General features: G+C 40.7%; 1 protein-coding gene across 29 annotated transcripts in view; it reads right to left on the bottom strand.

Annotated features, from left to right (window-relative positions):
• Window positions 1-24,299, bottom strand: part of LOC125693507 (calcium/calmodulin-dependent protein kinase type II subunit gamma) — a 761,290-nt gene that overhangs the window by 15,559 nt on the left and 721,432 nt on the right. For 17 of the 29 annotated variants that reach the window (XM_048945555.1, XM_048945554.1, XM_048945553.1 and 14 more), the window contains 5 exons: window positions 22,264-22,386; window positions 19,902-19,985; window positions 19,212-19,254; window positions 11,112-11,152; window positions 3,056-3,088 (listed from right to left, as the gene is read on the bottom strand). In XM_048945555.1, the coding sequence (XP_048801512.1) occupies window positions 3,056-3,088; window positions 11,112-11,152; window positions 19,212-19,254; window positions 19,902-19,985; window positions 22,264-22,386 (324 nt within the window). The remainder of the gene's footprint in view (window positions 1-3,055; window positions 3,089-11,111; window positions 11,153-19,211; window positions 19,255-19,901; window positions 19,986-22,263; window positions 22,387-24,299) is intronic. The other 12 variants (XM_048945560.1, XM_048945557.1, XM_048945569.1 and 9 more) reach the window with 1 other exon arrangement.

Here is a 24,299-nt window from a genome sequence, read left to right as displayed (position 1 = left end):
TATAATGTATGTCAGTGCAGTTGGGAATGAACAAACTTTGCTTCAAGGAAGAACCTGTGCCCACTACAACATGTTTCCTGGCACATAAATCCAGTCGTTTTTAGGAGATGTAAGCCCACAGTTTATACTGCTGCATAACCCCTACACCAGGTGTATAGCACTCTTACTGTCAGATACCAGCAACAATCTCAAAATAAGCACTACAAGAGCCTCACTCAAACTCCTTGGTCAACAAGTGAGGGTGACTGGAGCTGAGCTCAAACAGCAAAGTGACCTTATTGCAGTTGCTCTTTATTCCACCATTCTTGAGGAATGCACTCACACTGCAAAACAAGGCATCATTACCCAGTCTCAAGCACAAAGAATGCACAAGTCAAATGCTGAGTTGGAAAACATCTGCCAAAAGTTTGATTAAGTCAACTAGAGAAAGAGCTTGAGGCTGAAAATTCATACAGACCACTAATACTTCAGTTTTCCTTCACAAGCAGCGTATTTTGGCTTAGCTATCCCTTTAGGAGATGAAGAGAGGGCAAAGAAAAGGATGATGGGGTAGGTGGAAAGCGTGGTAAGTGAGAGGGGGAGACAGTAACGAGGGCTTTAAAAGTTAATAGGGAAAAAAAAGAACATGTGACATACTCATTCCCCAAAACTAAGAAAGGAGAAATACTTTTCAAATTATTTATTGCCTCTTTCTATACAATCTCACATTATCCTAAGACTTTGGCCTTCCAACAGCTTTCCTTCCAACATGTTATTTGCAGCCTGGTGGCACAAGAGATGACAGGCTGCTGTGAGTATAAGAGAGGAACAGATGGACCTGTAAAAATGAATCCCAATCTATTTCATGGCAATGCTTGGGTCCACTGAAGTTCCTGTATGTCTTCAAAACCAGTGATCCTAACACAGAGATCTAACTTCCAAACTTCTTGCAGCGAGCAAAGCACAATTTATTTTTCTTAGTTCACTGGGATGAAAAGATAAAGTTAGCATCAAAGAAGGCATACAAAAATGCTTTATACGTGAGATCAAATAGAAAAAACATCTGGAAAGCCACTGTTCTGGAGAAAAAAGTTAATATAGCAGCTTTGTAGGTGTGGGATGTCACCTTACAAAGCACAAATCCACACGCACCCAGAACATGTAGCCTGCCCTCCAAACTGCACTGAGCGTTCAGTTCATCCATCATACTCTTCCCTGTCCAGTGACAGAAAAAGAGCATCATATTTGCCAGACAAGTAGTATATCTGCCATTCACATAGTATTCTACACCACAACAGAGTCCCAAGAGAATAAGAGGTAAAAGACTAAACACACTTCATAGTTCTTTCTCTGATAGAGGTATCTGATGCACTGAGTTTTCCACACATACTTGGGTATTCTGGCTTTCTAGCCAGCTGCCCTCCAGTGGAAAAGTCTGGTATGTCTGACCCCAAGCCCAGGGTAAACAGCCAGCTCTTATCCCTTTTTCCCAGTGTCACTGGGCAGGCTGTGATCCTTGGTAATTCACAGCAGCACAGCTCAAGTTAGAAGAGGCCAATTCACCTAAAAAGGTGTCAGGCCTTTCTGAAGATCCATGTAACACTATTAGTTTTGGCACAGCATTTGGCAATGTTTCCTGAGCTAGACAAGAGACAGACAAGACAGGCACAAACAACACAGGGTGCAAGAGAAAGAAAACAGACCAGTGATCATATCGCTAGGGACACACACTTCTGGCAAACTAAAGAATGTAAGTACTGATACACGGGCTGTCTCTGGTTATTTAGTCACCTTCACTGCTTCTAAGTTTTCTACGGCTGACACTTACAAGGTTTATATATCCCCAACTGCTTTAAAACAACACGCAGAGGGAATTTAACTCCTGCTGGCAGTGGGCAGATAGGCAAAGCTAGAAAAGTACAAAGAACTCCTGCCCTGGTAGTTCATAAAGGCAGGGCTGGTGAAAAGCATGATACAAGCATCAGATTTTCCAAGCAGTACTTAGGGATTACATTTTGTGTTTGCAGAGTCTTAAGGCTCTGCAGCCTCCTAACTGAAGGAGGAAGAGGGGAAGTATCTTCCAGACAACAACGTAGAAATCGTTCTGCCTTCTCATTACTACAGCGTTCCTGTTCCCATCTGCAGTAGCAAGAAATATTTTCTGTTCTTCTTCAGTCTAAAGGAGACAATGCCATCACTAATTTTGTACTTCAGTCACTGTTAATACCTCAGTGTACAGACACAGGCGTTATCTAACAGGCTGTATATGAGCCCTTACAATATGGCACTGGCCAATTTTCTCTTTGCTTCCTTCAGAGTAGATCTGACTACTTTTGTAACATATTCTAAAGATGTCAAACATCTGGATGGATGAAAAACAAAATGAATAAGACAGGGGACGTAGTTACTGGGTATTTGGTCATGCTGGGATACATAAAACGAGATCAAAACAAAAGGAAGTTCGGGATTATAAACGCTCTGAAAACCTTTCCAATAAGAATGCTAAAAAAAACCAAACCAAAACAAAACAAACAAAAAAAAGTGACCAGCAGCTCTGAGCTGCCTGGCAGTGCTGTGCCCACATATTTCATCTGTACAGTAGAGCCCCATCAATCTCTGCCACATTTGGAGCGACTCCCAGTTTGTTCTACACTGCAGGGCTCCCAACAAGGATGACTGCACCAGTACCAGGCAAAGCACCTGCTTTTCTTTTTGGCACCTCTGCAACAGAATGACAAAGCCCCATGTCCAGGCCAGGCACACACCTGCCCTGCTGAGCCCAGGAGAACAGCTGCCTTTTTTATTTCACACTCCAATCAGACACTGACAGCAGGCAAGGTCGAACTGCATTTCCAGCAGCGGATTTTCCACACAAAATGGGAACTGTGTGACTGGCCGGGGGCCAGACGATCACAGAGCCCTTTTAGTGAGGACATGGACTTTTCAGAGCACAATGACTCCCCGCCACCTCCCCCCTGCACAGACATGCTATGTAGGGTGATGAGCACAAGCCGAGCGTGCATGGCATGAGAATGGCGGACGCACGAATCGCAGGCAGCTTACGGGAGGTGCTCACCATCAAATGCACACTGGAGCTCGACTTCCTTTTCTGGACACACCATTGAGAGAGGGAAAGAGAAGGGAAGAAAGGAGATGAGAAGAAAAGCACAGAAACTATTCACACATTAGTGTGCCAGCGAGGGCCCCCCTGCCAATAATGCTCCCCTAGGGCAGGTATAAGCAGCAACAGAAAGGCACAGACACACAGCAAGGTGCAGTCAGAAGTTGAAGAGCACTGCTACACACCAGGGGAAAGGGCAGGGTGGAAGACTCCCATCCACTCAAACACTGAAGTCAAAGCATAGGTGCCCCATACATTGATAAAAGGAGAGAAGAGGGAGGAATATATATGTACAAGACATGGGATGCAAGGGGAGTCTTTCCCATGTGCTTTCCCATTTCAGAAAAATGTGCAGTTTGCCCAGCAACACTGAAGAAGTGAGCAGTAAACCTCCAGTCATTCACATCATATAAGAAGCAAGGGTGTGTTTGCAACTAGACTGAGGGGGTGGGAAGGAGACCACAGTGGGAGAGGTGTCCCCAAAGGCTTCAGGAAAAAGGGGAAACTTTCGTGCGTAGCAGCAGAAAGGATCCCTTACAAAGAAATTAGGGCTGACTGGAGAGGCAAGATGCACCCATGCTCAGAAACAGAGGAAAAACAAGAAAGGCAAAAAGGCACAGAAAAACAGCCAGAACACCTTGCACTCTCAGATACGGGGAGGACAAGCAGTGAGCAATGCTTAAGCACTACCCAGCTTTCCAGGAATTTATTCTTGCTCAAAAGACATCTTCAGTCATCTTCAACGACTCCTTCACACCAAACATCACTTTCCAATAAACCAGGCTCAGCATGCATTTCTCTGCTCTTTCATGACACTCTCAGTGTCCCACTCTGTCCACACCACATCTGGCAGGTCTCAGCATTACAGTTTCTCACCCCCATCAACTCGGCATAAACTTTCTATCCTTTGGTGCTATGTAAGCTTTGACGCCCACCGATTTGTTGATTGATCTTCCACTTCATGGAGGAAACATAAGGCTTGCCATTCATTACCTGCCTTACAGTCTTCTGATTGACTCCATTTCCTTTTAAGTCATTTTAACTTCTCCACAAGTGTTCCCTAAAGCTAGAGCTAAGATGGGATGTACCACCAGCAAATGAATACAAAGCTCACACTACTACCAACTCAGAGGAGTTTCCAGTCACAACAGGGAATTCATGACAGGGAAAAGATGAATTTCACACCAACTGAGAAACTGCTTCAAAACCTGAGTTATTTTTAATGTATCCTATAAGTTGTAGCAGAGAGAGACACTGCAGGGAAACTTTTCTGTAAGGAAGATAGCATCACTTGATGTTTCAGTAGATTTCCAGTCAGTTACAGAAACAAGTAAAGGAGTGGAAAATGGTGAGAGAACCAAAAGTTCTTCATAGAGGGAGAATCAACTAATCCATACAGAAAACAATCACCCTTCTATTTCTCTTCTTCGGAACTGAAGGCAAAAATAACACCAACACAGCTTGAAACAGACATTTCTGCAGAGCAGAATTTAATTAAGTACAACCTAAATTTAAAAGTTTGTCTATTAACATGATATCCCACATAGCACATCATTTCTGACTAGGCAGTGAGTCAGGAGAACAGAGTATGCAAGTGTTATTACAACTCAGGACAGGCTGGACAACACCAACACCAGGCACTGACATTAAGTGTTAAAGCATCAAAACATTAAGTTGAAATAAACAAATGAAAGTTTCTGACAGCAAACTGGTCTCAAAATTCCCTCTGTAATGGCAAGCCATGTCATCCTTCCAAGACCAGATGAGTAAAACTTACTTATTTTCTTGCAGTGTGACTGTAACTCAGGAAGAAAATAAGATAACAGAAGCTTGCTTACTAATAGGTCTATTTCCATGACAGCTACATCTCTAAGTGTTTTTTAAGCAATACAGAGATATCATGAGTAGAAAAAATTGTTAAAGAGATCTAGCTTACAGTAAAGTACTTCACTGATCATTTGAAGGATTTCCCTGAATCTAAGCAACAAAACATTCTCCCAAATTGTTATGAGTAACATTTTCCTCTCAAACCCAGGTATTTTTTGTGTTAGATTCAGGTGGTCACTTCATAAAAAAGGAACAGATTCTCTGCAATTAAATTTAAAGAACCTCACTTCAGGTAACAATAAGCTCAAGTCAGCAGATGACAGAACATACCCTGAAGAATCACTGTCTCTTCAGCATAGCTGCAATATTAGAAAGAAGCAGCGTAAACTCTTCTGAGCACCTACAGAAAACACAACGCATACTAGAAGATGCTAATGGAAGTAGAGTGATTCCAGTAAAGATTCCACTCAGTTCTACGCCCTTAACAAGGATATATTTTTTACAATAGCTTTTTGCATTCCTGCTATTTTCACGCAGCTCCCCTCCAGTCTGAAACAGATTTATATATTTGTGTATTTACACATGTACAGATATGTATATTTATTAAAATATCACTCCTGTTCTAACTCACAAAATGAAAAATCATTGCAGGACTCAGTGTAAACTCAAAGTCAATCAGTGAGAGGCAGTCTGAACTAGCAGCTGTGGGGGCCTATTTCCACCTTTGCTTTAGTCTTTCTGTGCGATGCTGAGTCAATCATTTTGTCTCTGTGAATCCATTTTTTCTCCTGCCCTTTGTCAGCTTGTCTATTTAAACTGTAAGCTAAGAGGCAGGGATTTTCTGCTTAGGCATCAATACAGTGCTAAGCACATTGGACCCTTGATCTCGGCTGGAGTTTCTAGGCATTACAACAATACGGTACAAAGAGTGAATGCATCAAAGGTGCATAAAATGCCTTATTGGATGTCAGGACTTAAACAGACCTGAAGTGCTCACTCTGAGCATTTTGTGTAATGCTATTCAGCATAAAACTGGTGTTCAGGTGAACTTGGGTTCTCCTCATTTAGCTTCAGCATAATAATCTAATTTAAAGAGTATGGTTTCAAGATCACGTACAATACACAGACAGAAAAGGAGCACTAACTCATGTTGATCACCACATGGGTGTTACTTGATCCCTACAGATTTCAAGATAGATCATTTTTGAGGATTCCCTGTTGGTTCACCGTGCTGTTGTGGCTTTCGTCCAAGGCATGTCATCTCTAACTGGTTTCTCAAAAGCAAAGACAGCTTAAAGAGCACACCTGTCTTCCCCACACACTTTTTTGTTGGGCAAAGTGCAGGGAAGTACCCACTAGGCATAAAACGTACTCTTACTGCATCGTGCCTTATTAACAGCAAAACAAATGGTATACGGTACATCTCTGCAGTTACATAAGACTAAGGGAAGGCTTTACAATATTACAAAATTAACCTTGTTACAATAAAATGTGGATTTTCACATTTCTAGTTAAGTTCTCCTTTCAGCTACGCTAGTCAGCATTTCCTGTGAAAGAGAACTATGGATGCAGTAGAAAGACAAGGTAAACAGTCAACAATTTTTGCAGAGCACTTCAAGTGAATGCTGTTGAACCTTTTTACATCCCATAGAATTCCACACAAGTTTCTATTTGTATAAAACTTGGCCTGAAAAATATCATTAGTGTCATTTCGAATTCTCAAGCCTAATTGTTCAGTGGAAAAGAAAAAAAGCCATGAAAAGAAGATGAAACTGCCAAAGAGCTTAAGAAGATCTAATTTTAAAATAATTACAATTATATCCTTAACTAAAAATAGCAATTTGTGCACCAGCATATTCTGATTACAAAGATGGCTCTGACAGGCCCTCCAATGACTGGAAACAAATGCATCCTCTCACACTAGAAGGAAAGGAAATCCCCCTTCAGGAGAAAAAAGAGCAAGGTTGTTTCAAGTTCTGCCTAGAGACAAAATCAACAGCAGGACTATGACACCAACTACAGGGAGCCCAGATCCTGACAAGGTCAGAGAACAGACATTCAACAGAAAGTGTCCTTAATCTTCATCTAGTTGTCTGCCCCTGCTCGTTCCTTAACCCCTCCGTCACCTTCACTGGACAGTAAATCCAGATCACAGCAGAAAGAGGAACAAGATAGGAAGTAGATTTGATATGAAACGGTGTAAAATAAAGTTAAAAATTGCAGCTGCACAATGTTGCTCATAAATGCAGAATCATAAAAATAAAAATAAAAAATACCTGGAACCTACAGTGCTGGCCCACAAGATATCTGGTATATTACATGGCTCTGCAATTCGTCACTCAGTATCTTCTATAGCCTCGCTTTCTGGATTTGAAAGCAGAAAAGCATGCTCCTTTAGTGTCAAATCTGGGCCTTCCTTGTTGCTACTCCATCAGCTTGGATCCAAATTATGCCTGAAGAAAGTGAGGGCAGCACTACCAGCAAAGGTTTGATGAGCAGGGACAATTTAAGATTCAAGGCAGTTTAAATCATTCATTATTTAAGATAACGGAAAAGTTCTCAAGTGCCAAGCTGATGAAATATCTACCAATTAGTAGAATTAGTACTTTAAATAGAAGCAGCAGTGCAGAACGAAAACCAGGGATACTTCAAATAGACACACAACGAACTTGCTAGAGGAGAGGGTCATCCACAAAGAAATTAACCAAAATGAAGTTCATCAAATGTCACCAACTCCAGACACACTTACGGTGGAATAAAAATCTTTCCTTTCTGTTCTCTCCTACTGATTTGAGTTCTTTTTTCCCCTGTCCAAAAACATCTGATGCAAGTAAAATATATGCATCCTCACTGATCCAGCATGTTATGCTTGCCTCAGATAACAGGTAAAGTCAGTTTCACAGAAACAAATAAAACTTGTGTTTGTTTCTTACAGCTAGCATATCATATGAGCATCATGCCCTCGTCACGACATACGGCTACAGCACATCTCTCTCATCATTTACGCTAAATCAGCAGCAACCCTCTTCACTTTGCATCATATATTCACTAACAGACATACGCAAGAAACTCTTGTGAATAATGCACAAGAAAGACACATAGGCCTCACTTAAACCACGTGGTATGAATTTCAACTCTATTTGTGAGCTAAGGTAGGACTGTAGCATAAATACCTCTGAATACCAGATGAAGATAGGAGAAAATGAATAGAAAGCAAATCATGACAAACTGATCGCGCTTTCCTCTCAAAAGGTTTGGAGCCATTAATTTTTACAGTTGTGTATCATCAGTTCATGGCAGAAATGCTATGTTCGTTTCATCTACTGCGTAGATATCTGACAGCGCTTTTGTGGAGCACACGAGTGCTGTCACAGGAGTTTTTCCTTACCAGGAAAAACCAAGGGAAAAGCTGAAATATTCTTACAAATCTCTACAATGCATGAATTTCTAAGAAGACATTAAAAAATAATTAATTTTCAAAAGAAAAACAAGGAAAAACCAGAAGTCTTCTTGTCTGGTGGGAACACAAGAAACAACCTAGCCACATGACATGTGGTCAGCAGAAGGCTACAGCTGAATATTCAGCATGCAACACTTGTTCTAAATCTACATCTAATGTAAAATCTTGTATATAGGAAGCGGGAGTAGTAAAGATACCACAAAGATGAAAGTGCATTTGGTCATTTTGTCTGAGTTCTGCACTACTGCAAACAGGAAAAAAAAATAATCCACTACAGGCATTGCAAGGCCAGATGCTCTTTAACCAAACCCATCACTGGGCACAAGTTTTTGGTCAGAACTAACTAGGATGAGAAAAGTATGGCTAAGATTACATGTTTCCTGCACGTGGAACAACACACAAAAAGAACTAACAACAGCTTGGCCACCAACCAAACTGACTGGCACAAAGACTACTTCACAGCAGTCAAGTATACCAGTGCCACTCATAAAAACAAATACAAGGGGAAAAAAGGCTACATTTCAATGAGGTGACTACTGGGAAACAAGAGCTTATCCATGGAAAGTAAGGCAGAGTAAAAAGATACTTCTGTGTTTACACGTGTCCTTCAATAAAAGTATACAATGTACTACACAGAGACCACCACATGCTCCCTGCCTCATTTAACATGAGCATGGCAGGGAAGAGACCTGTATTTGTATATATCTTCATTTTTAAGCAAGAGGGTTCTAAAGCACAAATTTTAGAAAGAAATATACAATATATCTCTGAGTTACAAAACTCACATAAACGAGGACCCAAAAGCCTCACCTGAAGTTAAATGCCATTTGGGGAAAAGTGGAAGCTTAACTGTTCAAAAAGCCCTCAGCTGAGGCTGAAAACATGTGGCACCGGGTCATGTCTCCCTTGGGCACCACTCAGGTTCATACTGCAGAACAGGTTTCTCTAACAGAAGAGAGGAAATTGCACGCAAACACTTGACTGCAAGTCTCTCACCCACAAGCAGAAGACAACTCCATTTAGCGCATATGGAAAATGCTATATTCTCTAACCCAGCTTCCACATTATCACTACTGTGATACTACCACATGCCCTGTGAAGAGTAAACCCGATTTTACTCCATTCAAAGGAGGAGGATTTTGTGTTCTAAGCAAATAGCACAACTCACACTTTCTATGAACTGGAAGCATCTTCCAATTGTAAAGATCTCCTTGTGACTACATGACCAGGAAGCTGTGTCTCAGTGCCAGCGTGAACATCATCTATCTGCCTTCAGATCTTCACCAAAGTAAAACTATGAGAGACTACTGGAAATAAAAAATTCTGAGACAAAAGCCTTTTTTTTTTTTTTTTTTTTTTTCTCTTTAGGGGACAAAAACTAAGATGTGTTATTTACTGGCTTTCCAATTGCTTCTCCCCTGTAATGTTGGGATTTTGAAGTTCTCAGTTCACAACATTTGGGATCATCCATTCTCATTCTGCTGGGATTTTACTGCAATGCTTTCCATATCTACAGATGTGACACACTGTATTATTGTGCATGTGTTTGATGTACGTCTGTACAAAAGAGGAAAGCATGTGCAAAGGCACAAGAATTCACCCTTGTAGGCACATTTCAAACGATGAAAAGTTGGGGCAAAATCCACGTTGTTTCTTAGGCAAAAATTCCCAAAGGCTTGGGAAATGTTGTTGGAGCAGACCGAAGCAGAACTGCAAGAATGAAGATTTTACTAGAGCAGTCCTCAAAATAAACGTTACTACTCTGAAGCTGTTTTTCCAGTTGTCTCCTTATAACTATGAGTCCTCTGGAAACAGAGCTTCATTAAAATGGAAAAAGGATAAGAGAATGGGAGATGAGCATGCTAGTCCTGCAGTGTGCATGTCAATCCCCAAAGTAGGGGCAGAATGAAGACTGTCCACAGTGCAAAACCAGATGAAGTATTCTGCTTAATAGTTGTGAAGAAAGGTTTCAGCTTCAAGTGGAATTACAAGCAAATAAAACAAACACATTCTTCTCATGCAGAGGACAGTATTATTTAGAACTCTTACTAGAAGATGCTGCTTGGGCCCATGGCTACTACAGTAACAGATCACAAAAAACTACAGCCTGCAATAACACAGCCTAGGAATGGCCTATTTGGCCTACAGAACAAAAGGATGACTATGACACAAATAGTGAAATGAGGAAGAAGTAATTCCCCTCAGAAGGGAATAAGAGAGTGCCTGGATTTCAGGCATGGTAGCTGAACTCTGACACAAATTTCAGGTTCCACTCTGTCTGAACAGGAATATCTGAAGACTTTTCCTTCCCTACCCTAAACTTCAGTATCTGCCAAAGGAGGGAGACAAAGATTTCCATGGGATCTGGTGGGTATCATCAGCAACTGATAATTGCTGTGTGCAATTTCTATACCCAGTGCATTCTGTACTGAGTCAGAGCCATGTATCGCACTTGAGCAGGTCTTTGGTCTTTTCAATCCATAACGCTGACAAGTTCTCCATACTTCAGAGAAAGGGGAAAAAGAAATCTTGTACCTAGCTTGTTGTGTGACATCTACAGTGCATGTAAGGATCATCCCACCCGGGGCTCATTACTATGCAATGATCGTAACAACCCAAGCCACAAGACAGGGCTGTGGTTTTACCCTGTAAGGGAATGGAGAAAGTGGCTGCCTTCTGTTCAGGTGGTGGGAGAGAAAGCGAAATGGGAAAACAAGAACTTACCTTCACTCCATCTGATTTCTTGTTCAGCAGGCTTTTGGCAGCTGTGAAGAGAAGCGGGAGAAATAGGTCAGTTTTTCATTTTTAAACTCTTCTCGCTTCCCTCAAAACTGCATAAGACTTCAGAATGATAGTCATCCTGCTAATCTCCCTCTAACAGCAAGAGCCCTGGAAGTTAGGCCCAGTCAGCCAGGAACATTATCCTGGTAGCAGAGGAACACCCATTCCATTCTCTGTGCATCTTAACTGGGCAAAAATCCTTCTGCTATCAGAATCTCAGCAACTCTGAAAAGAGACTTTAGAGCTCCTGTGTTTCAACCCTCTACCGGCACACTGTGACCCCATATCCAGGAATGCCAGCAGTTACAGAGGGGAAAGCTAGAAAAATATACCAGATCTCTGCAAGAGGGATAAACTTTACCCTCCAGTATTGCTATTTACATAAGACTTTGCTTACAAAGGGGGCACTGATAATGCAGAGACCTCCTAATCACCACTATACACAACAACAGTATAGGAACATTTGGGACATCAGAAATGATGAGACTGGAGAAGTGCAAAAGACAGAGTCTGACAACCACTAAAAAAGAAAAAGAGACAGGAACTAGGCTGAAGTTCTTCACATTAAGATAATGCTCTGCTGTGCTCAACCCAAACAACTGGCATTAGTCATGAAAGTGAGAGTATGATAAGCATAGACAGGGAATTCACTGCAAATGCCTGGCAGAGGGCACACACACTTGGGACTCAAGAAGGAATTGCTCCATCTATTACATGAAAGTGAGACGCTGACAATGACTGTCAGCAGTGAGACCCCATCTATAAAGCTCAGCTATTAGAAAAAAAAAGTTTGCCTACTTATGAAGATCATGTAGTTGTTTTAGCTCCACTGTAAACAGCATGCTAGAGACCTGCTGGACCAACACACTGACACCTCCACTGAGCAGCTGCCAGGAAGTGTATGCATTCAGGGACTTGACCTGGATTTTTGCCCATGCAGCGCTGGAGCCTAAAAGGCGAGGCAAGTAGTAAAACAACGTTCACATGACTGTTGAAATACTTCACTCACCAGGAATGACCAACCCACGCAATGCTCAGTCTCTCTCTAGAACCAGCAACATCGGGAAAAGTTTCTTTTGCAGGATTCAAGCAATTGCAGAAATTTTCTCTCAAAGCACTTCCCACCCCGCCTTTCCTGCCACATGACCCTATAGATATGGATCAGCTACATGGTATCAGTAAAACTGCTGCAAATTCTCCTCCTCTTAAGTTCTGCTCCATTATGCAGATACAAACTCAGGAATCTACCTTCATCCCTGCCCTCAAACCATCCCAGAACACCGGGAAAAATTCAGGCAGATATTGTCTAAAAATGATTGGTCAAAACACAGTGCTCCAATGTGCACAGGTAAAGGTGGGCAGACAAACTGTCCTAGGCAACTCATCTGCCCTGCAACAGCCTCTTTCCTGACTGTACATCTACAGAAATACTGCAAGAGTGAATTCAGCAGATGAGTCCTTGCCACTTTCAGATGAAGGATGTCAGCTCAATTCCACATGGAAGTTAGAAGGAGAACAAGGGGACACCGAGGTCAAAACAGGTCCAGCATTTATTACACACATACATCAAGGTACCTCACACAACAGCAGATGAAAGCATGTAAACCATTATAACCTCACAACACTTAAGAAAAAATAAAGGATGGTACATCCTCAAAGTGAGGAGGGAAAAAAAAGCAACAAAAATCTGTGTATTCTAACTCCTATCTCTAATTCTGGGCAAAAACAAAATACACTCTGCTTTTACAGACTTTTCCGGTACAGAGGGCAACAAAGAAAGCAAGTAAGAGAAACGAACTGCTCCAGACAAAGCCATTATATCCTTCTATCAAGGAGCATAGATTACCCATGAAGAAGCTGCTGACCATGTTTAACAAAGTGTTACAATGAAAGGCATTATTTAGAAACTACCATCTATATGTAAATATCATGAGAAAGCCATTCAAACCACATTTCTCTAAATTGATTATGCTTTTACAGGAAGAAACTCTTCTCTGCCAGCTAGCATCATCTCTAAAGGAGAAGTATGAAACAACCTGATAGTGGCTACTGCTTCCATCAGCAAAACAGCCAGCTTAACACTTTGCCATGGTGGCTTTTCAGGTGCAAGTCACTGTTGTCCATTTAAACCCAGCAGGATGATTTCCCTGAAAAGCAGGGAGTTGTTGTCCTATGTCCTCTATCCCTATTTTGGTTTCTTGGCAATCCCATTCCTCTTAGATTCTCCACTGAGTTGTTAAAGGAATTTGCTGGAACAGCAGTGATGCCTGGCAATTGCACGGGAACATTATGCTCTGGCATTTATTCCTCAACAAGAGTAGAGTCATTCTGTAATGACTCTACAATAGAATAACGGAAGTTTTCTGAAGCCCAGTCACTCCAAAACACTTTTTCAAACGAGAAAAAAAAGGTATAACCAGATGGAAAGGCAGATAAAACCTCCCAAACAGTTAGGCAAGACAAATCTTTATGTGGTCTGGACCTACAGAATCTCTAGACATAGCACAAACCTTCCTTCCTATCCAATTCCTATCACCAAACACTGTTCATGTCAATAGCACAGTGAAGATACGTGCAATACTTGGAAAAGTCTCAAAGGTTTGAAGGAACACTTGGATCCTCCATAAAAACCCAAATGGTTCTCAAAGAAAAATTAAAAGAGGTAACTAGCATTCATTAATACTAAAGCCTGAAATACACAACCCAGTAGTATCCTCTTGGCAGGAGCTGAAGAGCTCCCAGTTCTCCAGCTAATGAATAACAGGGAAATTGTGTGCGGCACAGTTGATTTCCTTCTGTTTTTTGCCCCCTACCAGCCTCAGAAAACTAAGGCATTCTCCAAGAAGATGATTTACAAAGAGCCAAAGCCCAGCCTTACATTTTGTGATATTTTATGCTTTCAAATATCTGTCCACCTATTGCAAAAATTTCACATCCTGAAAGATGACCACTATGCAAGCATCTACATGCATGTACAGAGCGCAGAGCCTATGAGGTCAAGACTGTCTCTGAACACTGATCTTGGAGACTGATGCTCCAATCCATCTGAAATCCAAGAGTTGATAAAATGCAAGAACATCATCCTTGTAGTATTACAAAAACTTGGTTTCCTCATAAGCCAATAAATGAAGAGATGAAGAGCAAATAATGCAAGAAAAGGCATTCACAGAATTCTCCTGCACTTCGGGGAGAGGAAGATAAAACCAGTGGGAATCATTTAAATTCCTTTTTGATGATACAATACACTCTCAGGCCATACATGATAAATACTGATATTCTGTCATAATATCACGCAATTCTAGGAAGTGCAAAATGGAAGTTTATTTACTGAAGTATATTACTTCAGCAGGTCCACACTGTAGTAGTTGTTTATCACATCCTGAAATTCCTGATTATTAAGCAAATTAACAGATACGGAGAAAACACTTAAAGTAACTTTTCATTAAATATGACTTCATTTTCTGCTTGGAAAATGCAGTTCCCACTGCTCTCATACTCATTTATTCAAAGTTCTACAGAAACTTCTTGACAAATCTGCTCCTCCATATTTTCACCCTTTGAATTCACATCAAAAGGTTAGGGTTTGCATTAGGTCAGTGACACAAATTTCTGGTCCTGAAAGCATATCTTTGTAACTAAAACAACACAGCAGAAATTTCAAATGTATTACTTGCACAATTTTAACTGTACTTTGGCCCCCAGCAGAAGAAAGATGTGGAACTGTTGGAGTTGATCCAGAGGAGGGACACAAAGATGGCCTGAGGGCTGGAGCACTTCTATGAAGAAGGCTAAGGGAGCTGGGCTTATTTAGCTAGGGAAAGAGAAGGCTCTGGGGAGACCTAATTGCAGATTTCCAGTACTTGAGTGTTTATGAGCAGGAGGAGGATGGACTTCTCACGTGTGCAGACAGCAACAGCACAAGAATGGCTTTAAAATAAAAGAGGGGAAATCTAGTTTAGACATTGGGAAAAAAATTCTTTATTCAGAGGGTGGTGAGGCACTGGAACAGGGTGCCCAGAAAAGCTGTGGATGCCCCATATGCGTGAAGACATTCAAACCCTGGTTGGATGGGGGCCTTGGGCAGCCTGACCTGGTGAGTGGAAACCCTGCCTATGACAGGGAGTTGAAACTGAGTGACCTTTAAGGCTCCTTCCCATCTAAGCCGTTCTGTGATAAAGAGAACAAACTCTAATTTGAGTATAAAATACATATGTGTACACATACACACAAATGAAAAAAAACTTAGTTTTACAAGCCATTTTGGTATAACAGGATAGTGAAATATTTCAGTGTCACTTCATTATTTGCATTCTTTCCTTCTTCTTAATCTTTAATCAGTTCAAAAACATCAGTGCGCAGGCTACAATGAACAGGTGAGGAAGGTCAAGGACAACAAGAAGTTTGTTAAGTTGTAAGGTAATTAAATTCTTTAAGATCACTTCAGTTACATCACTGATTAAAGATGGCACATTTTCAACAAACTGCTCTCTAAATTTATTTCCAGCCTCTCTCAACCTCATCTAACTAGTTAAAAAACCAAAACTTTACATCAGAGAGTCAACAAGGATCTGCAGGGACAAGTAACGAGTTCCAGTTATTGTCACAAGCTGTTATACTAACTCCCTCAGAAAATTATCTTGAGCAAGCAGTGACAATTCCCAAGAAAAAAATCCCAGTTAGAGGTTTCAGGCACAAGGCTTAATTACCTTTAATGTCTGCCTTAGGATTTATTTTAACACAACAGGGTAGTACACATGTTTCGTGCTGGTACGTTTGACAGAAGTGCATTTCAGAGTGTGAAAGTTTGTATGACAACTCTTCCCTCAATTAGTAATTCCAGTACAGAGTTTGCACGAGATTATCAACACTGTTTCCCAATCTGTTTGTAAGTCTTATGGAGAAAAGCCACTTTGTGAAGATGTGCGCTTCTAAGATAAAAAGCAAATTTGTCCAACCATGTTCAGTTTGTAGCAGGCTCTTACAGAATTTTAGTTACATAACTGAGCCCAGGCACCCCAAAGTCTGCAAGTATTAGGAATCTCTGAATACCTTGCCAGCTTTCTCTTAGTAATAAATTTACATTTATTTCTCAGAAGGTGATTTAGGAGTTTCTTGCATATGAACTAATCTATTGATATATCTGACTGCACTCCTCTACTCTGTAAGCAAATACATCAGGTTGTATCAGGTCACATCAGTGCTTGTTTCAGCTGCCTGAACATCAAAGCCACAAGTGATCACCTACATCACTGTGGTTGTACCCCGGTGTGACTCCAAAGATCCATAATCAGTGTTGATACAACAATGTTCTCTCTTAGCCAAGCGAATGCCTACCACAGAGCCGACAATAATTACAGACCTTATTAGAACCAGATCTCAATTTCCTGACTTATAGCAAAAGCAATGAAACTTTATCTGCTTTTATCTGCTGACATGAGATACAATCATTTCAAAAGAACCACAAACAGCCAATATTAATTGTTGAATATGCCGTAAGTGGGGAAAGGAGCCAGATCACTTTTGTTTTTTTTTAATCTTCAGGACTTGATCTGACAACAGGAATCTAGCAAGCAACAGAATACTCACAAAAAACTTTTTTTCTGTTCTGTAAAAGGAAGACTTTGGCAGAAAAAAAGTACAGCTACAGACCCTTTAATCATAAAAATTTATCACGAGTTAAAAACATACAGTCAAATGCATAAACTCTATGGTATAAAATGTTTGACAGAGGCGACAGTAATGACAACAGCACTGAAGAGGCTTTCTCATATTTCCTGCAGATAGTACTCTCTCTCACCTAATTAATTGAAACCAGGGTCACATGAGTCTTCATTTTCCTCTTAATTCAAAATATCTGTGAAGAACGCTTTAGAAGATCTCATTCCCAGACAGGAAAGAAGCTTCTCTCCTCATAAATCTAGATCCCTGCGTGCTGAGAATGCAGCTTTCAGAGGCCCACAAAACAGTGTCACCCAATTGGAGAAGACAAAAACCCCCACTGCCTTAAAGGGAAAGAACTTTTCAAGTTCTTCCAGGACTTTTCAAGTGCAATTTGATGACCTGACATGACAGTCATACAGAGAAAATAGGAGTAGCTGATCTCTTCACTTCCAAAAGGCATCAAGATATTAAGAATAGCTACTACCCACAGAAGATTTGATTGCCTTGCATTTCAATTCTCAGCATTTCCTTTCGGACAGTTTTTCAGCACATCTCATTACCTGAGATCAGAGCTTATATTCAAAGCAGAACTCAGTGATACTGAGAACTCTGAACTCACTACAGGCCACCTAGGATTGCCTTCTCTTCAGCTGTTAACTGAAAAGGATCCAGCAGCTTCAGCCTTTGAGACAGAAGAATGAGCAGAGCAAGCCTTTTCCTCCTTGTTATTAGTTCAGGGAATAAGCGGATGCATAGGTCACACACCATTAAGGAGAACCCTTCTCTCAGGCATTCCACTTAATCAAAATCTGGGCCACAGGAGATTTATTACCTAAGTACTTCTGCAGCTTCATTAGAAGTAACAACATTTATAGACTAAAAAGGAATCTAAAACTGCTGTTTAAAAAAATAAACTAATACAGAATCATCAAGTGAAATACAAACAAGCAGTTTGAATAGATCAAAGACAGATCATACCAGCAAGAAAACCCAAAAGAATGTTTTATGCAGCTCTGTTGAAGCCCTGTAGTTGTGCTATCACTTTTCCAATGGTTATTTCAAAATGATTCTCTGAAAAGTGTGTTACTATCAAGTCCTCTCATAACACAACCTAAGACAAGTGAATCAAGAAAGTGATTCTGCCAAATAAGCAGAAATTCGAGGGAAATCGCTGTAGTCACACTTACTTTTTGCACAGTCCTGACATTGGCACAGGTTCACTCTAAAACTAGAACCAAGGAAAAACAATTCTGAAGTTGCTAAAGGCTGCTTCTTAATCAGGGCTGGATTTCCACTTCCTGACTTTATTTGAAAAGCACCACTGAAATTACCTGAATCCATACAGGTTGTTAAAAATGCCATCCTGATTTCACAAAAGATTATATGCATGAATGTACAGTCTGAATGCTGGGATAATATTTCACAGAGGTTTTCATTCTACTTAGATGCTTACTGCAACATCACAGAGCGTTAGTATTGGTTTCCGCCATTAGTAAACAGCCAGATAAAATTAACACGCTTCCTTTTCATTCTTCATCACTTATAATGTATATAGCAGACTTTTGCCTGAAAGTAACTGGAGTCAGGTGGAATAAAAATCTGACTCATTAATTCAATGATCACCGTTTTTAAAAGAGAAGAAATGGCAGTGAGTGCAAAGAAAGCAAATGATTCTACAAACCAAAAGCACTTGCAGATAGAGGTTTTCCACCCAAATGGAAGTGAACACATAGGGTAAGAGTGCACCACATAAATGCGCTGAGCCAAGACAGTCATCTTGCAAAAAGTACTGATTTGCATGCTGAGATTTGCGTCTCCACTAAGTGCACTACGTAATGCAGTTGAGTGGGAGCCAGACTACCAGTTATTAAGCTTGAAAGGATGAAAACCACTTCTGAGACTCCAAATAGAGCAGCTCTATTAGTTAGATGCTTCAGACTCCTTTTTGTTGAGTCAAAGTAATACAATACTCAAAAAGCTCCTGCTCCCATTCTCACCAATAATATTATTTGCTCTGTGTCCCTGCCACAAATCTAAAAGAATCACTGCTAATGAGCAAGTCTTCCTGACTCTTATTGGTTTCAGACAATAAAACTGATAAATGCCAGCTAAAACTTCCCCAAAATTACAAAATATCATTAGGGGATTGTCGCAGCTGACTTTGCTTCTGTCTTGCACCAGACTACAGCTTCAAATGCTCTTCCTCAAACAAATCACTCTTTTTCTCACACTAGTCACCAGCCAAGGCAACGTGACCCTTCCTACATTAGGATGAACTTTGAGCATGTTTCCTCCCACCTTACTCACCCATAGAAAGGTTTAAACATCCCACAATTCACACAAATCAAAATGAGAGAAGGAATGAAAACAGTGAAAGTTTACCTGAAAAATTCCGAGACACAAGCATCGTTGTGAGGATTGCACCCTGTGAGGGAGAAAGAGCAGGGATAACAGACAGTGTCACTCACCCCAGAAAGGGGCTTACCCATGGGGAACAGAGTGAATTAGGTACCAAAGCAGAGGCATCCTAATGCTACCCTGGGAAGTCCTAGGATCTCCAGCATGTGGCTGTTGGACTTGGCATGAGATTGCTCAGTCTTGCCTTTCTAGAGCAGCTGCTAGAAGCTGAGCAAGATATAGCCTAGGAGATCTAAAATGGCACCAAGTATGGTGTTTAGATACTCAGTTGCCTCCTAGCTTGCAAGTAACTGTTCCACACAAAATCCAGAGGCTTTCCTTAGCTACAGGCACCTGATATACTATTACTAAGAGGTGGAGAGTGATCACAACTAGAAGTATCAGAATTTAAAAATTAGCTGTTCTACTTCAACTCTCTTGCAGGGAAGTAGAAGACATGATTGTACAGCACAGCAACAAGAGAAACTTGCAGTTTTGGAGAAAGAAACTACACAGCTCCTCAGTATAACTTCTTAGCACCTTGTACTGGGGGTCAAGGTCCTTTATTAATACTACTGAGCTAATCATAAAAAATATTTTGCTCGGAAAGCATTAACCTCAACTTCAGAATATTAAAAACAACAACAAACTACACATCAGTTATGATATACTTACTTTCAGCTTCCTTCTAGCATTGAACTTTCTCAAGCATTCCACAGTCTCCTGCCTGTGCATCATTGAAGCAACAGTAGATCGTTGCTGAAAAACAGGAACAGAAAAATAAATCAGCAACTTAGCCTAACTAAATCACCTGGAGGAGTTCTCCCCATTAGCACATCATCACAATATGGAAACCAACATGGCTGAACCTCTCATCACTGTATGGCTGCAAAACACTGTGGCCAATTCATAGCTTACAAACTTTCCAAACTAGCAGAAAACGTCTCGTGAGGATGACCATTACCTGAGTGCGGCTAAGAAATAATGTGACTCAAGTACAAGTGAGTATCAATGCTCCATGTCTCCCACACACATGATGCATCAAAATACTAATAAGGCAAAGTCAAACTAATAAGCATACCGTGAAGGTCTGACTTGGAGACACTGCAGAAAATATGCAGACTGCATTAGGAACAGCCTCCAGTGGAAAACTCGAAGCAGTAAGTAAATATTAGAGAGTGGCAGCCATCCTGGTAACTCCTTGACTCTAAGTGCCTGACTAACAGAGACCTCAGCATCTTTTCATCAGTTTTGCAAAAATAGATTCTCGGTGTCTAAGAGGAATAATAATATGGATATATTACATCAATGCAAAAACCAAGGCATAATCTCTAGCCAGTGATGCACACCTGTCACCCACACTAGACTGGGATCCCATCAGCTGCAAAAAGAAGTCTTCCCAGAAGTGTTGACAGTCATTTAGAGCACATGAGGAAACCAGAGACTGATGCTGCCAGGCATTTAGAGCACATGAGGAAACCAGAGACTAATGCCAAAGTAGCTGTTGCTCATGCACAGAGCTGCAAGCCTGTATTCCCTTTACAAGGACAGTGGGAGATTGACTAACTTGGCAGATCAGACTGTATAGGCCAGCCATTACCTTTCTTCTGCCTGGAAGAAAATATGCAATGCCTAAGAGAACTATAAACCACACTCAGATTCAGCTAGTTCCATAGGAAATCTCTGCTTTCACCCTCACTTTGAAGCTAGTCAGCTGCTGCACTGTATACCACAGTATGCAATAAGTAACTTAGTCGTGTTCCACAACAAATTTGATAATCACTTCTTATCCAGCCTCCTTTGAAGTGACATTGATGCCCACTTGTTCATCTCTGTCTTAAGAGAATCAGGATGTACTTCCGAAGTTTAGAGACACTAAAACCCAGTGACTCAGATAAAATGTTAATACTTTTTCTCGCACCTAATTCAGAGCAATACATCTCCAGTATGAAGACCTATGTTGTGTGCATGTAGACCACAAATGGAAACAGATTGGGTAAGGGACTGAGATGGCTATGAAGTAAAATCAAAATCCCCATAACTCAGAGAATGAAAGCCTTTCTTACACCATTTTATATTACACTGTCGTGGGGAGTGAGCTATAATGCATATAGCTTTGGTAGAGGCACTGGGACAAATGTTAAATATATAGGAACTGCTATTGATGACAAACATTCACAGAGTTTAAAAAAAAAAAACACAACCCTCAGAGATGCACAAAGTCTCAGCTAGTGTAAAATTCTGACTTCCAAGTAACTCACTACTTGACAGCTCACACAACTGTTATGCAGATGTTCACATAATAAGGTTAAATAGCTAATTTGTTGTTTTGTGGAGGAAGGAAAAATTACCACAATTTCTTAAGAACAAATGAGCTAAGGAACACACTAGACACACAGAAAGTAGAAGTATGTTATGGTATTACAACAGCATCTGGTTAGACTTAGGAGGAAATACTTAATCTTCACAGATTAAAAAAAAAAAAGTATGCCACTGCTGTCCTTCCCTATGCCCACTTACAGCTACGTTCCAGGATTTCCTTGTTCACTTTGCAAAAGATGAAAAATACCCATGTGTAGAATCTGGCAGTGCAAAAAAAAAAACTACATAGGAAGAACACCAAGACATTACACTGCTTTGAAATTTACTACCAGTTAAGTTGAAACACAGCAGAAATGTTCCAGCAGTACAAATATGCAGTGCAATAAACTGAAGTTTAAGATGAAGAAGAAAATAATCCTAAAATATTTTGCCTGATGCATCTGACATTTTAGGATTATATGTATTGGAATTGGAGATATGGAGAAAAACAAACTACTGGCATTCACAAGACTTGTAAAAGAAAGAGGCATTCATTTTTTCCTACAATGGCAATAAAAGCACCACAGCATGACAAAGTTGGTTTGTTGAAGGTCAGCCTCCAAAAATCACAATCTGATAGATTTATAATATTCTAAGCTCCTCTGCAGCTAAGTCTTCTTGACGTGTCAGTTCAGGGTAAACTACAAATCAAAGTGTAACAGAGAAAAACACTCACGCAGACCCATGGATGTTTGAGAGCCTGGTCAGCTGTGATGCGCTTTGCTGGGTTTATTGTCAGCATCTGGTTGATCAAATTCTTTGCTTCAGGAGTCACAGTGTCCCACTCAGGTGATGGGAACTGAAAGAGGAAGAAAGAAAAGATGATGAACTGAAAATATCCTCTCCTACTAGCAGAAGAGATTCTCTCTTCTACACAACTGAACTCCAGCTTTTGCCCTTTTAATACCAGGGCTATATATTTGCAGAAAACCATAAATTTTGGAAAAACTCATGCTGAATGAATCCAGCAAATGAATTATACCAGACAGTAGGACATACCTGTATCATTCATCAGACACAGGCAGGTGTATCATCACTCGTACCTCTGAACTTCTTTCATACTCAACAGTCAAAGTAAAGTCATAGGTATTTTTGACAGAGTTCTGACATAAAGACAGGCACTACGTCCTTTTATCCTACCTTGCTCTTTCTCCAACATGCAAAGAAGCTGTAACAGCATATACAAAAGTCACAAACGTAACCAAATAGTACCAAAGTACCAAAGCTCCAAGAAAGCGATAACCGCTGACACAAAAATCCTATCACGTATATCTTCCCTACCATAAAGCACAATATACTGGAGCAATATCAGCCTCTTAGGCTTAGAAATGCATTGGCAAGTTGTTTGCAAGCATCTATCATACAAAAGAAAACACATTACTTAGGGAGCAAGAGAAATGCTATAGGGGAGAGGAACACAGAAGCATGGGAACAAAGAAAATTATCTCAAACAGTTTTAGCTGCTGGTCATTGAGGAGGGGGTGTGATTCCTCTCCTATGATTCCAGGAATTATGTTTACACCATCCTCCAGATTCTTGCATGTGCTACAGATGACAGCATGCTAATACAACATGTGGTAAGTCTCACTCTTACGAATCTACTGTTCAAACACGGATGAACTTGAGACTACAAAGATAACAGCTGTTGGGCTAAATGTTCCCAGTCTTTAAAGAGGAAGCAGGGAGGAGAAGACTGATCTATCCTGAGACAACTTTCTTACAGTACTACAACATTCAGAAAAAGTTTATCTCATTTCTTTTCTCCTGCATCTTATATGTTGCTCATTTGGATCATGAAAATGCACTCATATCTGATCTGTTTATCAAGCTTACTTCTGCATTCTCAGAAATCAGCAAAATATTACACAACTCGCCCTGAAAACACTGAAGGAGGCTCAAAAATGATAATAGCTATCAACCAGGACACTTCCCACACACTCCAACCCTGAAATATTCATAACAATGTCTTTCAAAACCCCTCTCCAACAGCACAAGGTCCAATTTACAATTGTCAGTGCCTCCACAGGTAAGAGATAAAAGTCCAGTGCTGGGGGGTAAGGACATCAGGGAGTATGCACTAGTAAAACTTGAGCTGTTTTCTGCCACACAGATAAGGGGAAGAATCTACTGTACTCTCTTCATTCTAGATGAGAATTCAAAAGCAATAAGTGATAAAGTATTGGAGGCACAGGGATCAGGCAATTCACTCCTCAAGATCTACTGAAAGTGTTGGCCATTTAATCCCTGAAGTGCTTTGAAAATCCCCATCTACATAATTAGTGAAAAATCACTTCAAATGAGAACAAGCAACACAGAAAGAACACAGCAACAAAAGGGGCAGGAAGGCAAGAGACAAACACACATCCATTTAAAGCTATCAAATACGAAGACATCACTTTCTTCTCTCTCAGGAAGCCATTGAGCCAGGACACAGGGTAAGGCAGATCTTTATTCTCACCAGTATAGCAGCTCTCACGGTCTCAGGCCCAGAATCTGAGAGGTAGCTGAGGTCCAGCAGAACCTCAACTCCCCCATCTAAGCCCCAAGGTAGCCCAACAAAATGAAATCCCCCGCTGCCTCTGCAGTACTCACGTCTGCAGGCTAATATTTCTAGGAATTCCTTTTCTCCTCCCAAGCCTCTCTTCATGTGGAAGAACTTACATACCACATTCAAACTGCTATGTCTAGACCATATTCTACATAATCTTTGCT

The sequence above is a fragment of the Lagopus muta genome, chromosome 5 (assembly GCF_023343835.1).
Source record: "Lagopus muta isolate bLagMut1 chromosome 5, bLagMut1 primary, whole genome shotgun sequence".
NCBI classification, from domain to species: domain Eukaryota; kingdom Metazoa; phylum Chordata; class Aves; order Galliformes; family Phasianidae; genus Lagopus; species Lagopus muta.
Note: the sequence above shows the minus strand (reverse complement) of the source record. Positions and strands in the feature narration are given on the sequence as shown.